This window comes from Clinocottus analis, unplaced genomic scaffold (assembly GCF_023055335.1).
Source record: "Clinocottus analis isolate CAN_PGR_092001 unplaced genomic scaffold, fCliAna1.0.p SCAF_16, whole genome shotgun sequence".
In the NCBI taxonomy this organism is placed as follows: Eukaryota; Metazoa; Chordata; class Actinopteri; order Perciformes; family Cottidae; genus Clinocottus; species Clinocottus analis.
In genome coordinates this window covers 924,793-942,539 of record NW_027175887.1, presented here as the reverse complement: position 1 = coordinate 942,539, position 17,747 = coordinate 924,793, and the positions used below count along the sequence as shown (strand labels likewise).

The following is a 17,747-nucleotide window of genomic DNA, read 5'->3' as shown; positions in this document are numbered from 1 at the left end:
TTGAGGCCAATATCAATATATCAAATTAAATAGCAAACACATGCTGTATCCATGGACAGATTTTATTTTTGTCCATTTTGCTCGTGGTCTTTTTGAAGATTAATTGACCTCATCGTGAACTCGTCTGTCTCCAGTTTCCTAACTTTCCCATTAAACTGGTCGACTCATTAATTGAATGGGAATGTACTAGGCCTGAAACGATTACTCAAGTAACTTCAATAATTTTAATACATTTATTTTTTGTTGAATTCATATCACCAAAGTCCCTCTATTAAAAAGTATCTGCTATCATATCTCTCGCTTAATGTGGCCTGCTCAGCTCAGCCATCGTGTTGGAGTTGGAATAAAAACCTGTTTTGTCAGGAATGATATTGATTTTGATGTTTAAAAACGCAAAAGGAGTAAACAAAATAAACAATGTTTATATTTAAAAAATATTCGATAGTTGTAACCCTAGAGTGAACATTTGTAGCCCACACAACCCTCTTGAAAAATGACCATCACAGGCTTAACAATGTTATATCTTCAATAAATACAGTATCACCTGATTTTTGCTACAGATGGGCCTTTCTTTTCTTTCGTGCGTTTCTGCTGCTGCTAGTGTGATGTCGCATATTCAACACCACATGAAAGAGAAAGCTCAAGAGACCGTTGAGACAACAGTGAACCAAAAGTAGAACAGTGGAGTGTGGAACCTTTTATTTGAAACAAATCCATAAAGAAAACACATTTGACTAAGGTTTAACAGTAGTCTCTTTTTCTCATTAAAATCCATCGTTAAAAAACAATACTTCACTGCAACAGAGCGCAGAGGTCCGCCGGCTCTTTAAGGACATCACACGGGTGGAGAGGAAAGAGGCTAGGCTAACAGGACCGCTAGCTAGCCTCAGAAAAACCACGCATCACCAATGTGTCAATATTAAAACATCAGAAGAGAAAATAGGATCTCACAAATGAGCCCACGTCTACACACAAAGACCCACTGAGAGAGAAAGCAGGACAGCACCAGTTCACCTGTATTTGACCCCACAAGGTCACGATTAGCCCTCATGTGCTCGGCATCCCTCCGCAGGAAGCAAGCTTCTGAAGCTAGATTTACTTCTGATTTCAGGAAGAATTGGCCTGAGTAAAAAAAAAAAAAACATAATATTGACAGTTAAAATAAAAAATAAAGTACATTATCTGAAACCCGCCAATATGATACAATCAACTTTACAGAGAGAGAGAAGCCTCAATCCTGATAGACTATTTTAGAGGACTTTAGAGACAGCGAGGTCAAGGTGAGATTTCTTTTAGAACCGTGATTTATCATATTTAAAAAGGTCTCCAACAGGGTACGGCCAAAAGGCTGGAGGCACATCCGACTTCAATCAAAATCAGTCTTCATTTGTTCCATAGTGGCACCTCGCCTCAGCCAACGAGAGGTTCATTTGTGCCTTTTCAAAGCACCTTCTTCTCCACATCCTGGCAGTAACGGTAGCAGCAAACCTCTGGGTCTTCGCCGATGAGTCACGACAGTATCAGGAAATGTGATGAATGTTTCCCATGTCTATGTGAGGGACGCATCATTCCTCTTTATGTTGCAGTGTTTTTAAGCGCCTGGTTAGTTTCGTTCCTCAGCCGTGTTCTACCACAGCTCCAGGTGTTCAGTGTTGGCGAGGCCCTGGTCTTTGCGAAGCTTATAGTAGGATCCGTTGCTCAGCCACATCTCTCTGCCGGCCTCGTCCACGGATTTGCTGAGGTGATGAACAAGAGACAACCGTTACTATTGAGCAATCCTCATGTCTGTGACGCCAACTACAAAGCATTAACGAGTCCTCTGATTTGATCTGTACGAAAACTGATGTGAATTGATGACGAATCAATGACAATAAGTCGTATTATGGGACGGTTAGGTGCTGCACATAAAAGTGCTTTGTTGAATCTTCCTCACCTGAAGAACCTGGGGGTGTGCTCCTCCCCTCTCTTGGTCATCTCCTTCCTCCTCTCCCTCTGCTTCTCCTCCACCTCGTCCTTCTTTTTATCTGCTTCTGCAACCTTCCCTTCCTCCAGGAGCCTGACGAGGGAGCAGAGGCAGGGATTAAACAACTGGTCAACATGGAAGATGGCAAGAAAAAAAAAGAAGAAGAAAAATAGCGAGATTAAAAAAAGAAAGGCTTCAGTTTGAATCCAGCTGGTACCTCTGGTCTGGTCTGTAGCGCGTGTCCGTGAGGGGGAGGACCGCTTTCAGCTCGGGGGTCAGCTCGTTTAGTTCTCTGGCGTATTGAGAGAAGCCGTAGAACTGGGGGTGGTCATCGGGCTGCACATCTAAACAGGAAATGACATCATGCATATTAAGACCCAGAATATTAAACAATGTGGAAAAAATAAGGAGATAGGAATTCGTAAGCAGAATTCGTAAAGCCTGTTGGGCTACTCACTGGGCTTCCAGATGCACTTGGGTGTAGACAGGGTATCACAGAAAATGCCCTCATGCCAGAGGCCTCCAAAACGATGGACCACCTCTCCGGCCCGGTCCAGGACCACGCCCTGCACCTCGTTCTTACTGTTGTCTGAGCTCCAGTAGCGAGACTGGAATATGTCGGGGGAGGAATAGGTCAGCGTGGTTCAACAGGACATTCATCTTCAACATTTATCTGCTGAAGTGAACGAGCAGTAACGGATGTTAACTGGGACAATCAGTGAGTGTGTGAAAGACAGTACGTGTCCTGACCTTCACAAAGGTGATCTTGCAGGTGCAGGCGTCGCTCTTTGTGTTTTTGATGATCACCTCACCGTAGTGCTCCAACCAGCGCTCCTGACTCAGCACGTTGTGGATACAAGTCACGACCTTGTTCCATTCATAGTGGTCACCGTACCTACACAGACACACAATTGATGCACTAATATTTAACATCACTTCATCATTTCGTGCATTGTCACACTTGTTAGCGTTTGTCTCATCTGAATATCTACAATGTGTGCAACAAGTTTTGAGTTGATGAACGCAGTACTGGACATCTCCAGCAGGTGGCCAAGTGCATTACAAATACTGTGTTTTGAAAAGTGAAGCCAATGCAGAAGTGTCTTAAACCTGCAGTTTCTCTCCTGGTCATCAGCATGATGTTCATTTAATAAATGATGGTCCATTTACAGTCAAACTGACCATAAAGCAGGGGAGGCTTTAGGGCGGGCCTACAAGGTGATTGACATGTCTCTCTGCCAGAGACGTATACCGCGTCTCTACTTCACTCGCACACAGTCCTAATATGGTCGCTTCCTTTCAGTGGTTGTCAAAACGGAATAACCAAAACGCCACGCTCATGGCTTCAACACAGCAGTCCACAAACCAACGAGTGACGTCAATGTGATTGCATTGACTTCATATATACAGTCTAGGAAAACAACCCAACAATGGGCCTCAGGCAGGAAACGCACTGAGGAACAGATTCACTCTGGTAAGTGAATCCAAAAGCGCTAATCAAGTGGAACGATATCAAAATAAGAAATATTTCTCAATGACTTCCATATCAAAAATATTGTCACTTGATGAGAATACAGCAGACAACTGCTTCTCGATGTGATCTGTCGACTATAGTTGGCTTGGTTCTGTTCCATTCATAAACATGGACGTAGTCAAGATGACGTGGCCATATTGTTTTCATGTCATAAGGAAGTGACCATATTTGGAGAAGAGGGTGAAGCTGGTTAGAGCCGTGTGCCGTAAGCAGCGGACGCTTGCCGGGTTAGAGAAGTTCTGTCATTTCCGTTAACGAGGATTTCAATTGAGACCGTCTTTTGGAGCCAGCCTCAGTGACCTTATTAAAGGGCAGATTTTGGCACATCCTTTGGCTTCATTTTCTAGACCTGGAAGTTGCTGCTTGTGTCTGTAGCAGTTGTACCGCTGTATGACTTTCTAGCTGTTATCGGCTACATGGTGCGACTAGTGCAAGGTGAAGCGGTGGCTCACTTGGGTAGGGCAACATTGACCGGTCCAGAAGAGAGCATCTCCATCGACTTCCCCCAGAACTTGTTCTTCCATCTCTGATCTGGAGGCAGACAAACAGCATTAGACTCAAGTCCTCTCATACGGTACAGGTGGATTCAGCACTCACCTCTAAGCACACAGCTCCTACCTTGCCAAAAAGTGAAGTTTTCGGACTCTGCGTGGCAGGCAGAGACGGGCGGGTGATGGCTGACCTGGAAGCAAAGCACACAATGCAGCATTACAGTAGGTTTGGAAACTCAGATATGGAGGTTTTCTGAATCCTTCTCTGCCGGCTACCTGCTCGCTGATGTAGTGGAAGCCTCGGTCTTCTCGGAAGTTTTCGTACGTTTCACCCAGAACAGGGTTGAAAGGTTTGTAGTGATTTCTCCAAGACGCCCAGGCATATCCAGAGATGGAGAAGACCCCCACGTATACCTGGGAACATGCGTGTCGTCATTTTTTATTAAATAAATAAAAAACTTGCAACGGAGCTCAAACGTCTCTCAGCAGACCAAACCCACCATTCGCTCGAATGGATCGTCGATGCGGTTGGCGATGTCCAGCAGCTCAGAGTACTCCAGCTCTTCGCTGAGTCTCTGCAGCAGGGACAGTGGCTCGTTGAGAGCGACCGGCATGGAGATCCTGGACAGGTCCTTGCCGATGTTGTTGTACAGGATGGACATGATGCCAATGTGGCTGTTGTCTGTTCCTGAGGCCGGGAGGACCGTGCGACGACCTGCAGCAGAGACAAATCGATGCAGCTGAAGGCCATCCAAACATCCCATAGGGCTTCTCACGAGACTAAACTAAATGCACAACAGCAGTCCAACATGTGCCCGATCTGTTTCCATTCATGCTCCAGCTCAAACCTTTTAATTTCATTAATGCAATTTGTGTTGCCTTGTTTTTACATTCTCTATTTACATTTAAAAAAGGTACAATTAAAGCAAAAGAAATTAACAAATCGACCATAAAACGCTCCAGAACGCCATCACTTGTCTAGAACACAATCTCATTTGGTCTTAATCTGGCACAAACTACAACCAACCCTCACAGTACCTACATTCAAGCTGCACTACACAGAAATACTTCATCGTATCTGCTTAGACTGTCACCAACTCCACAAGAACATGAGACAGATAATCTGTTCGAAAAAAAGAAGCTGGTCTGTCCGTCTCCTTTTTGTGCCATTAAGGTAGTTTGCAAGATTTCATCGGTCCCGAAGGAGAACAACCAATCAGAGGAGTCTTAAGCAGCTGTCTGGTATCAAACCATCAGACCAGGCCTCACTGATCAAACATGAAGCAGGATTCAGTTACTGCATTGCCTCTTTCTGAGTCTGTTCGTACTGCTCTGCGGCCGACTGCTTGAAAAGGTCGTCTCACTGTGCAGTCAGGTGGCGTCTCGTAGAGACTAGACTGATACGCTGACGTCGCTGCAGTAGAAATGACACAATGGTGGCGTTACCAGTATTGGCGGACACTGGGCTGGGTGATTCAGGAACATTGTTCACACTGGCGCGGTAGTTGAGGGTGGCAGTGGCTGAGGAGGAGAGGGGAGAACGTCAGTTCATCTTGGGGGAGGGGCGGCTTGGGGCCGGTACTGCTAGTACACACTCACTGTGTCCCTCATCCGGCTCAGAGTTGCTGGTGGTGGTGATGTCACTCAGGCCCGACTCGTCTGAAGCCTCGGCCTCCGACGAGCTATCGCACACGATCACCTCGCTGGCGTCGAAGTACATGGATTCCGCCACAGAGGGCGCGCGGTGGCACTGACGGCCCATGGACGGCGTCCTCTGAGGGGGAGAAGGAACCAACAGTTTGCGTTAAAGAGTTGGAGCTTCAGCGATGGACAGCGTGCTTTTGAGTGTCAGACGTATTACAAGAAACATGCGACTCTCGCCACCCATTGATGTGCTCCATCTGAACGGCACGAAGTGGCGGACCCGAGTCAAAACAACCTCATTACAGCGCTTGGATTCCTTTGGATTATGTGGTCGAGATGTGCTCTGCTACGGTAGCTTTAGGGGGAGAACCGTGTCAAAGGTTTTGACGATTTTTAACCAATTCCTTATGCAAGATGAACGTTTATGCAAATGAGCAACAGCGCGATAATAGAATCAAATTTTGACTCAGAACAAAGTTCTCTGTTCCTCCGAGTGTGTTCTGAAACTGCGCAACGGATGACACACGGATTACAAACTCACAACGGGTACACACCTGGTCAGGACGGACGGTGCAGAAGGATTCCTCAGAAGAGTCAGAGGACAGTGAAACCGAATGGACTTTAGTCAGACGGGACTGTATGTCAAGCTGAACACACACACGCACAGAGAGAGCCACACACACACACACACAATCAGCCATGCAAGACACAAAGTGGAAAAACGGAGAAGATAAAATAAATGGTCAGAAAATGTTATGCAGACTGTGGCGTTTATCAATGTGTCGCTCTATTGTAGATCAGCTCTGTTATCAACCGATATTAGTGAAATTCAAAAGGTGCAGGCCGATCACATCTCTGAATATGTTGAAGAAATGAAAAGGCCGTTACCAAGCGTTACTTCGATTCAATAAATGGGATTCTTCTTTTTCAACAAGGGCACTCCAGCGATTTATCATTTCACCTAAAATAGTTTTTTTTTAGATAAAAGAAATGGTCAAAATGGAGGCAGCAGAGCTGTAGATATGCAAACTTGTACGTCTCTTGTATGAGTTTAGCACTTTCAACCATAATGGAACTTTCCATCTTTCAAACTCCACTTCCCCATATTTGAATGGAGGCTTTGTTTTTGATTTATTTTTTGTGAGATCAGCATGAATGCGTCATCAGGGTCACTTCCTCAGACTTGACAAAATGCCACTAGAGCCATAAAAACAAGTTGAGTAGTGATGATAATAATCATTATCATTCACAAACTGAGCCGAGTGACCCTTTGAAAAATGATCCCATCAACAGGTTCCACTGTTATTATCATACCAGAGTCGTTTGTCCCTGCCCTCCTTTCAATACTCGAGTAATTATCAGATGAATGAATTTATGAATTGAACTTGTCTATTGTGCGTGTGTGAGAGTGTGTGCGCGCTGCTCACAGTGAGAATGTAGAGGAACAACCCAACTGCCAGGCAACCAACAAAACAAAGCCACATGCAGCACGGACAGAAAAACAAGCAGCCAGAGACACCTCATGAGACACCAAACGGAAAAAAAGGTTTTCTAGGAATAACAGAGTTGCTCGGTTGACATGACTGCTTGATTTCAGTGTGCGACAACCGGCGTGGTATTTCTGTCTTTGTGTGTGTGGAAACGGATACACAATCTTCGAGGTGTGTTCCTGTGATAACTTGTACCCGTCCCGTCTAGAAACAGCCCAAACCTGCTTCATAGTTTCACACAGCAGCTCACCAACAGCCTGAGGGCTTGGCCTCCATTGTCTTATTACAGCTCGATACTAATATTTTGGGCCAATCTATGATGTTTGTTAATCAGGGATTCCAGTGGAAAAGGGGTAGGGTATGCACAGAGAGGGAAGAGGGATAGACATAACTAATAAACTCATGTCAGCCAGCCTCGGTTGTCGTCTGATTTTCAGATCCAGGAATAATGAGGATTGTTTTAGGTCCTGTTTCTTCGTGGCCCAGCTCTGGTCAGAGTGTGTGTGTAACGAGGGTTACCTCAGACATTGTGTTGCAGAGTGTAGCGAGCTGCTGTGACGTGTTGTGCCTCAGGTCCGGGCCGGTCCAGGCCTGCCGCAGTCTCTCCCTCTCCAGGGTCAAAACCTCATGGACGGACTTGAGAGATGCATGAACTGTAAAACACAGCGTGCATATGTAAGTTCATGAATATTCTTAATGCCATTTGGTTTCATTTATTTATGTGGGTCACAACAGAGGCATCCGTATCAAATTGAAACAGTTACATAACCAGTTAAAAAAGTTCCTCACAGTAATCTTAAGTTTCTATTTCATTGATTTTCTAAGACATTGCTTAGAAACTTATTCTGACCAATCACAATCAGGACCGTCTGGAAAATAAGACAGCTGTCATTTAAAACCAGCTCAATTAAAAACAGAAATACAGCTATTAGGTGGAGGGGCCGCACCCTTCTGAGAAGAAGCGCAGATGTCCTGGTGGAGCTTCTTGGCCTCCGGCGAGGCGACCTGAGGGTTGGACAGCTGAGAGTAGACGTAGTCGGGGATGGACTTTACGGACGCCCCCAAACCGGAGGAGTTGTTGACGGTGCTGCTCAGATGGCTGGAAGTGAACTGAAGTAGAAGAGACACGGTATAATGTCGAGCTGAGAGATTCAACTACTACACAAGAACATAAATAGGATGCACACAAAGGTCCTACCATTCCCCCCATGGCTTCAACGCGGGACAAGGTCCTGGAGTGACCGAACCCTTTCCCCGTCTTCTTCTTGGGTTTCTCCAGGGAGAGATTCTAGAGCACGGACCAACCGGTTAAAGCTTCTCTCTACATCTACCCAGCATTTTCAATAGTATTTGAAGAAAGATATTTGTTTGTTTTCCAAAAAGAGGTCGTACAAATAAATACATTGGTCTTAGCGATTCATCAAGTGTCACACTGTCAGTTGATCCCTAAATAAAACTAGTTTCACACGGTCGCAGTTGTTGCCCGAGCGCTCACTTGCATGCTGATTCGCATCTCCAGGTCGGTGTTTGTGATGGGCAGGCCTCCCTCCAGCCAGTGGAGCCGCTGGATGAGCAGCGCCAGTTCCGCCAGCTCCGCCTGACAGCGAGCCAGGTCTGACCAGAAAGGGTCAAAAGGTCAATCAAAAAAAGGATTTTTGCGACCGTTTACATCGAGACGGTAAAAATATCACGTCAAAGGAAAAAAAAAAAAAGGAAAAAAAGATGAAGACTGCTCTCACCGTTTGAGGTGCCGTCGATGTCGTGGGTCTGCTGCAGCCACGCCGACACCTTGCTGGTCACCCCGGGGTTAGAGGTGGGGGCGGGGCTTCCCATCTCAGGCTGGTACACAGACGCCGAGCTGGCATAGTGAGTGCTCTGGATGATCAAGTATGTCAGTTAGTCAGAATTGAAACCAATGAAAGAAAAAACAATGACACTCCTTTTCTTCAGTTTTACTTTGAGGCAAATTTTCAATAAGCAAACATTCTTGAACTGAACTTCATTAATTTTTTAGGCTAAGACAATTAAAACACCTTCAAAAGCTTAGAGGTGACCCTTGTTAATTCTACACATAGAAGCATTAGGAGCTGAGTTTTGTTTGTAGCGGGTTAGTATGAAAACTTTGGATGTACGAGAAAGCGTACAATGTACTGCTGGTAAAAAATTAATTAAAAAAAAAAAATCAGTAGAGAGCGGCTGCTTTGACACGATTAGGCGGATGCTACAGTGATTTGTACTTTGTTATTGTTAACAAATAGGCCAGTCAGGAAGCATTGTTCTAATGATACCAACACAGTTAGTGGAGGAGTGGCATGTTGTCGTTTTAACTTTATGATCACATTTGTCTTGTTACAATGCAACTTTTGTGTTAATGTTTGGTTGTAGTCAAATTCTTCACTTCCTCCCTTCAGTAAGAGTAAACTTGTTTTATTGAAGAATAGCCACTAATAAAGCGCCACAAATTCAGTGTTAAACACATGTTCCTGTATTTGTTTCGCAAAGAAAGTCTTCGTCTAATAAGAGTCATTATTTTGTTAAATAAAGGCTTTTATTTTGTCACAGCAAAATAATGTTGGAGTTTTTCTCTCAACAGTAACAGAGGACCTACGTTTGATGAATTGTCCAGATTGCGTCCACACCTCACAGAGATCAGAGCCCAACGCGAGCCAGACCAACTCGGCGTGTGGTCCGAGTGATCGGAGCATTCAGACTAGACAGTCAATGTATCGCGATCGGATGAAAAAAGTTGCAGTGACTGATAAAAATGTGCAACCTCAGCGGGATTCTCTACTGACCATTTGGTTGGTCTGGGCGTTCGGCAGCGTGTTCGGGCTCAAGGAGAGAGCGTGGAGGACGCCGTGATGGACACTCATCGCCTGGTTTTTCCTGAAGACACGATGGGCACACAGCTTGGTCAACCAGATGTAGAAGATGTCATGGCTCTTTGCCTACAAGGAGGAAAAGAGGGGGGAGGGGGCGCAAACACAGGTTCAGTTCACTGCAGCCTAAAGAATATCCCGTCTGTAAACTTCAAAACTTAATTCACACCATTTCCTCCTGGAGTTTAGTTTTGTATCGATAATGATTCCTGGAATCTCTGTGAGCTCTACCGTGGGCGTTACCTTGAGGTGGTAGATGTTGTCCCCAGCGTCCAGGTCGAGGCCTTTGGTCTTCTTGTTGATGGACATGACAGCCAGGCTGACGTCTAGAGAGCCATGGAGCTTCCCTCTCTGAATCTAAGACACAATTACAAATCATGATTCAAACGATGCCGTGAGGAGCCCGGAGGAGTCAACAGAATGAACTCGACATGAGTCAATGGCCGTCCACAACTTACATCTTGCTGGGTCTTTGAGTACTTGAGGATTCCTTTGTCCAACAGGAAGTATCTCTGGAAAATCAATCACAGTGAAGCATTTGAGAGGAAACAATGAAGCTCGACAGTGAGTGGAGGAATTGTGTTCGGCTGACGGGTAAAGGAGGTTCAACCATCATGGCGATGATTTAATGCAACAACGTTGGAAAGCTGGACAGAAAAAGATCAATCTGGGCTAACCTTGTGCCAGCCTTTGAGCGGGAACTTCCTCTTCTTCATCAAGTAGCCCTCACAGATCCCAGGAATGCTGAGGTCCAGAGTGGAGCCGGGATTCGAGTACATATCCCGTTGCTGCAGGTCGTCCATCACCTCCCAGTGACGAGACTGTCGAAACGGAAACGTGAATTAATAATTAACTAAATGACTTAAAGACAATGTTTTGCTTTGGTTGAGTTTATATCTTTTTATTTTATTCAAAATTGCCATTAAAATTTTTAAAAGATCTATTAAGTTTTTCTTCATTTCCCTTTACATATCCAAATCAACTCTTCCAGGATCGAAAGCCCTTTACCAGATGCAAAATCCGTGCATCTTTAGGCTCTACTGGTCAGCACGGTGCAGTCAAATCCATACCGGTGTCCTTTCTGCTCATACCCGTGGGCTTCGTTACCTGCTTTGATTGCTTGGAGGAGCCGGTGCTGCTGTTCCGCGAGTGGCCGGGTTTGAATGTGCTGGCTGGTGATTTGTCCTGGACGCTGATGACGGACTGGCTGCTACTCAGAGGGAGCGGGCACACCTGAGGGTCCATCGGTGCGATGTGGAGAGGAAAGCGTTGCATAGAGCAAAGCGGGTGGGGGCGTTCAGCACGACAAGCCGTGTCTCATGCCAAAGTACACTGAGGAGATCAACGACAAAGTGTAAACGGCACGGTGGGGGAAAAAAAACAAAAACAACCCTGTGAAGACGTCGACATTTTTTTAATCCATGTACAGTAATCACAGTAAAATGTAAAGATCAGCTATAGTCTCTTCACCCCCCAACCCCCTTCAAAAAATATTTTTCGTACTCCACTCTCAATAAGATGCCTTTGCTGAATATATGCGCTCACTCTATATGAAAGTGTTCATTAAGGGACTATATTTATAAACCTTGGTCGTCTTGGCACATTAAACAGAGAGTCCAGTCATGTTATACGACACCAGGATGAACACGTTAAAACTACCTTCAGCTGTTTTCAGTGGTGATGTAGGAGGTCGTAAAAGTCACTTGATCAGGTCAAACAGACAATTGAATGCATAATTAGGTTGAAACCAGTCAATAGATGGCCCATTGAACATTCAGTAGAATATTTACTTCCCCTCTTCACGTTCAGCAGGTCTGAAAACAGCCAGGAAGAGGAAGTGCAGTGGAATGTTTCGAGAATCCTGACTAGATTCAAGTGGCGGCTTGCTGCCGATAGCAGCTATTGTCACATGGTGCGTTAAAAAAAGAGAAAGAAACCCAATCCCCCTCCACACTCCAACACAGGACAGATAATTACACTCGAGGCCCTACATTACTTTCTGGCAAAATAAAAGTATAGGCAATAATACAAGTTAGTCCACTGTAATACAAAGTGAATTAGGAAACTGCAGTCAATATGTACCATTTTACGATATACAATCGACATGTACCATGATGTGAAATTTCATATGAAATATTTGCATCTTTTCCTTACACTGAACATGAATAAAAAACCCACTACAGCTAGTGGTAATGGATGACAAGGTAGCAAATATAAAATTGAACGATTAAACACAACAGTTAAAGTCGCAAAAGCCTTGTTGACAAATTAAAAAACCACACCTAGTGTCGGCCTGAAGTCCAACAGGCTGTTTCCCAAATAGTCCACAGGAAATTCCTTTAACTTTCCCCTCAAGGTAAATCGTAGAGCCACAAGAATTCCCCTAAAAAGTTTATAAAAAGCCACAGCAAAAGAAAGCAATGCTCGTAGGAACGATCCTTCAGCATTAAAATCCTCTAACCGACTGTGCTGCGCCGTGTCACACCTGACCTGCTCGTCAAGACTGCTGCATATCAAAGCCCAAGGTATCTGGGCGGGGCTGAAAGCAAGACTCTCGACCTGACCGAACAGGCCTGCCGGCTCTGTCATCACAAGATCTGAAACAGATTTGCAGTCAGCAGATGCAGCAGACAGCAGAAACAAGAGCTTGAAATTGCATTGAATTGTCAAATTCCGACTGACACAAAAAGCTAAACAGCGTCATGGAGGATTTAAAAAATGTAAATTATACATGTATGAGATCTGGCTAGTTAGGAAGCAGCATTTTACTGCTACTACTGAGACCATACAATCGGAACTTAGTTATGGGTTATTCATTTATAAAAAATAAAAAAAGGTAACTGCTAGTGCTAAAAAGATGTCCCTAAATTAAACCTCATTTCATTTAGGGATGGTTACTGAAACCTGTGACTAAAACGCATACTTTCAGAGTGAACCAGGTCAAGTGAAGATGACTACGACAACAATGCTCTGCAAGATCAATCTATACACCAGTTTACCAAGCATGAACGTGATTAGAGATCAGGAAGAGCGATGAAACAAACCAGCTATTTGGTTTGGTTGCCTCGCGAAGTCACTTTAAGTTCCCTTTTGTTTTCCTTTCTGCAACATCGACAATAGATTTGGACTTTTTTTGTTGCGTCAAAAGAATAAAGAATCAAGCTTTAGGATGAAGTCTGGCGGTGCAGCGTTAAGCGATAGTTTGCTTGCTTATATAGTTTCCCCATGGCATAACAGTACATGACGCAGCATCCAGCGATGCCAAAACATTCCCTGAATACTTTACACTACGCATCATTGTGCGATACCAGCGTGGTTGGTGACAGACTCCCGGTATAAAACATTCTTAACACTGAGTGATAAATGTTCTGGTATTGTCGCAGTACGCCCATTTCATGGACACCGTTGACTGAATTGTCATGCCCTTTTTTTCCTGCCACTGTTTGGTTCTGTCTATTGATGACACATTTGTTCATCGTAATCTGTGAAGTTACCTTAACTACATAATCAAACAGGTTTATTTATAAACTGTTTTGGTTTCTTCCAAAAAAGGTATCCAACCACACCAGAGCACAAAACTATCTGAATGACTCGACATAAATCAGAGCCAACCCTTTAACCCTCTGAACCAAGCTATAATTAAGTCGCCCGAGAACAGTCATGAGACCTCAAGATTTTGAACTGCAGGTTGCTGAACACAGAGCACAGGCCATTTTAATTGTAAATGGACTTTACCTTTATAGCTCCTTTCTAGTCTTCTGACCACTCAAAGTACTTTAACATTACTTGCCATCAGGCTACCAGGCAAGGTGCCACCCGTCCATCAGGACTAGCTACTACCCAAGGACACATCGGAAAAAAGCACTTCGCCCAGCGTCCGTACCAAAAGGTCTGCTTGTGGGAGCAGAGCGGCCAATCAGGCAAATACTGAATGTTGCTGTTGATTGTTGCGCTTTTACCTTCTCTCCAAATAGGAATCATCCTCCTCTCTCCCATGTCATGGCTGTTAGATTGAGCGGTGACTAACTTATCCAATCAAAGACTAGGGTAAAGAAATAGATAATGAAAAGCAAAAGGTGCGATATCAGGCCATTATACAGAGCCATTGTATGCAATTGTCATAGAAACATATATAGGGTGCTTTCCCGCCCCAAAAAGACACCATGTACACAGACCTCCCGCAAGTTTACGTATCGTAGTCTGGTGAAGGAAGGGTTACGGCTGCTAACAGTAACACGGGTCGTTGGTTGCATTTGAAGCGGGCAGGTTGTTTTACATTAAATGGTACTGATGTTAACTAATGACACTGCAACAGCAATTGAGAAATATCCCCATGGTTATGGTCCTAAAGTGCAATGTCAATTCCCTGACTAAAGAGTCAATTAAAAAATATAATAAAACAACCCCTTACACATCCAGGTAAAGAATCCACTTCCTCCTCAGGTTTACTGACTGACACATTTTTCTTCTGACACTTCTAAACTTAAAGCTTTAGAATAGTAAACACCAGAAGTATAGGTGGACTGAGGTAGTCAGCAGTAGTAGCCATGTATTTCTATCATGTAACCTTAATCCCTAAAGACCGGTTTAGACTCAGGAATTGTTTGTTAATATATTAATGTAATATCGCTTATGGCGGCAGGTTGGGCTGAACTTTCACCTGCTACAGTTCCTCTGCATTTCATTCCAGCTGTCCTCCATCTGATGCCATAGTACAGGTATGACATGTACTTGTCAAGTCTAGGACTGGGGAAGCGGTTTAGAACAACCATGGGAGGTATGTGGTCTGACCAGTAAACCAGAGAGCCAGCAGGGGCTGAGATGCAACATTTTACAAACTAAAAAAACAACTTTGCCCAGATCAGAACACGAGGCCATGGGTCAGTTGTAGAATTTGATGTTTAAACTCTGAACAACATGCATTCAACAAGATGTTTCCCGTGGCTCACGGCTTCTAGACTTATCAAAATAGCTTACGCTACACAACTTTTCATGTCAGAGTCGCTGAAAAGTGTTGCTACGCTTGCAGACAATAGTTTTGATGGGAAAAATTCACACAGCAGCATTTTGTGTTGCACATATTACTCCCTCGGCTGTTTAAAGGCCTTAAGTCAGCAAACCGGGTGGCTGTGGGTATCACGGTACAACCAAATATCAGATTCATTTTAACAGATGCAGACTGTTCTTTTTATAAACACAGGAAGTGCCGTCCAGAACAATATGTTCCGTCACATTCATGTCGGTGCAATGTCAACACGGATGGAGGAAAGACCTGAACAGACTGGTTCTCTTGCTCTGCACCACCTTTCACTCACTCCCTCTTTCAAGGAATGTGCCAGAGCAACGTAGTGCCAGAGCACTTTTTAAGTTAACAAGAGTGTTCACAACCAGGTATGGGTGCAGTTTTGTCCCAATACATTGACTCGAAGGGTAAGTCAAGTTCTTCAGGCCGTCTAAAGGCCTTTGTACAACATGAGGTGCGGCGGATTAAAGACACAATACTTGCAACTATAAGACATATATTGACCCGGATCTTGCAGTCTGTCTGACGTAAATTCATGTATAGTTTAAGCTATTGTGAGCCATTTCATTAAGTTACGCAAAGTTTCTTAGCAAAATGCTCAAGGTGACTGTTCATTTTAATTCTGCAGTGTCTACGCCTCGGGCTTTAACTGTGAAAGTTAACGACAAAAGTGAATTAACCGGTATGCTCCGTGGTTGTAAAAGCTAAAATAAATAAGTCAAGTCCAAACATGTGATTAGTTGATTCCTTCAGTCCAGGTAGAAAAGCTCAAAGAAAAAAAAAAGAGAAACTAGACTTCGATAAAATTTACTACATTTTTTCTGTGACATTTAATCTTTGTGCTAAAATACTCATGTACTCAAAAAAGCAAGTGTCTTGACAGAGGCAATAGTGAAGAGTTAAAATACCTTGTTTTGTCTGACCAACAGTCCCAAACTCAAAAATATCTAGTATAACTATTTCAAAAGAAATACAAAAAAAGATTTACACAGAAGTCCTCATTTGAGGACCTGAAAGGTTTGAGATGTGTGCTTGATGCCGGCCTGCAGCAACGAACTGGTCCCCAGTCATGTAAAGTATGGAGCACTCTTTCATCTATTTGGACAAATGTTGTACAGTGAAAAAGATTTTGGACCCCTTTCCAAGTTGCACGTCTTTTTCCTAATTGAAACAAAGATGGCAGCTACAAATGTCAAAGCCCATCTCCTTACCCTAAATGTGCAATGTGAACACTGTTGTATTGGTCTACACATTGAGGTTTCTAGCTGAGACTATATAATTTCATACAAAAGATGGAGCCTAATTACTTTGTGTTTTTGAAGAAGAAAAAAAGCACACATTTCAAATCACCTGGATTATTAAACAGTTGAGAAAACTGGTTAAAATCATTTATTTCCCTGCAACAGATGGACCATTTGCTTTTCCATTCGAGTCTTCTGAAGAAACACTCAGGTTCTTGAAAGTACCTCAGTGATAAGTGTTTTAAACCTCCATCTTGCATTTTCAAAAAGGTCACTGGGTATGTATTGGCAATACAATTAGTTAAGCTCTCTGATTGTAGTGTAACATTAGTTCAGCAGCAGCAGACAAACAACTCAGGGAACGAAATACAAAACACTTATCAAAGACTGAACAGCATTTTTCAGTTTGAACTGAACTGCAAGCACAGCCGTGTAGAAATGTACCACACAAAACAACACACCCAGCTGGCTCCTGTGGAGAGGAGCATCCAGTCACAGGCGTGTGTATGTGTGTTGTATAAGGTAGGTGTGTAGTGTGTGTGTGTGTGTGTGTGTGTGTGTGTGTGTGTGTGTGTGTGTGTGTGTGTGTGTGTGTGTGTGTGTCTCAGGTAAGAAGGCTTATGAAACAGGTTTCTTTCAAGTGAAAAACAACACACACAAAAACTCCGCCAAAGGAATAGGGTGTGAGAAACAAAATGCGACATATGGCCGATAAGGAGATTTTAGATTTATTTTCTCTGACATAGTGCACGTTAATATTTTACATATTTGGCTAGTTTCACGCGTAAAAGTAAAGAAAGAGACTTTTTAAGGGAAAAACGCAGTCAAACGTCATTCCTGCGACACCCAGTCACAATTAATTGGAATAAGTAGAAGTACAACATAAACATTCGCCATTGTATTTCACCTTGTGCGAAACGAACAGTTAGGGCGCGCGAACATAAAGAGCCCTCTCACCAAACGATTAAAACTATCAAACATTTTCACTTCGGAGTCAAGTGTAAAGCAATACAATTGTCCGTTTTGTTTATTTATTCTTTCTGGACTCACCAGTTTTGTTCTGTGTTCGGTGAAGAAGCGTCCTGGTCGACTGGACTCCACCGGCTGAGCTGATGAGCTTCTTCTTCTTCTTCTTCTTCTGCTGCTGACGCCCTCGACTCCTCGACTCCTTCCTATCTACCTTTGCAGGCGCGTGTCACACAGCCTACATCCATGAACGCACCGGCGGAACAGGTGCATCATGGGAACTTCTTCTTCTTCTTCTTCTCCTTCTTCTTCTTCTTCTTCTTCTTCTTCTTCTTCTTCTTCTTCTTCTTCTTCTTCTTCTTCTTCTTCTTCTTCTTCTTCTTCTTCTTCTTCTTCTTCTTCTCTATTTTTGGCAGTTAAACTAAAACCTATAATCTAACATTCATTTTATCTGTATTATTTAGCATTCCATCAGAAATATTTCACCCACTTTAAGTCTGCACTTTAACCCCGGTG

At 43.7% G+C, this 17,747-nt stretch overlaps 1 protein-coding gene across 2 annotated transcripts; it reads right to left on the bottom strand.

Annotated features, from left to right (window-relative positions):
• Positions 1 to 652: 652 nt before the first annotated feature.
• LOC137787002 (oxysterol-binding protein-related protein 7-like) lies at positions 653 to 17,398 on the bottom strand. 2 transcript variants are annotated; one of them, XM_068579180.1, is made up of 23 exons: positions 17,316 to 17,398; positions 11,109 to 11,333; positions 10,679 to 10,822; positions 10,460 to 10,513; positions 10,245 to 10,358; positions 9,918 to 10,070; positions 8,862 to 8,997; positions 8,618 to 8,736; positions 8,321 to 8,410; positions 8,070 to 8,232; positions 7,642 to 7,775; positions 6,187 to 6,279; positions 5,588 to 5,762; positions 5,435 to 5,509; positions 4,489 to 4,703; positions 4,265 to 4,402; positions 4,116 to 4,179; positions 3,950 to 4,028; positions 2,714 to 2,858; positions 2,421 to 2,571; positions 2,181 to 2,307; positions 1,934 to 2,056; positions 653 to 1,736 (listed from the first exon to the last, which is right to left on the bottom strand). In XM_068579180.1, the coding sequence occupies exons 2-23, from the start codon at positions 11,274 to 11,276 to the stop codon at positions 1,628 to 1,630; spliced, it is 2,769 nt and encodes a 922-aa protein (XP_068435281.1). In that variant the 5' UTR covers positions 11,277 to 11,333; positions 17,316 to 17,398; the 3' UTR covers positions 653 to 1,627. The 2 variants fall into 2 exon arrangements, with proteins under 2 accessions (XP_068435281.1, XP_068435282.1); XM_068579181.1 differs by lacking the exon at positions 6,187 to 6,279.
• Between the last annotated feature and the right edge of the window lie 349 nt (positions 17,399 to 17,747).

Bases quoted from the DNA above. Each gene is read 5' to 3' on its own strand.
- LOC137787002 (XM_068579180.1), bottom strand. From the start codon at position 11,276: ATGCAACGCTTTCCTCTCCACATCGCACCGATGGACCCTCAGGTGTGC. The intron at 6,280-7,641 runs GTAACCCTCGTT...GTGTGTGTTCAG, and splicing joins TCTGCAACACAATGTCTGAG to CTTGACATACAGTCCCGTCT. The intron at 5,510-5,587 runs GTGAGTGTGTAC...TCTCCTCCTCAG, and splicing joins TGAGCCGGATGAGGGACACA to CCACTGCCACCCTCAACTAC.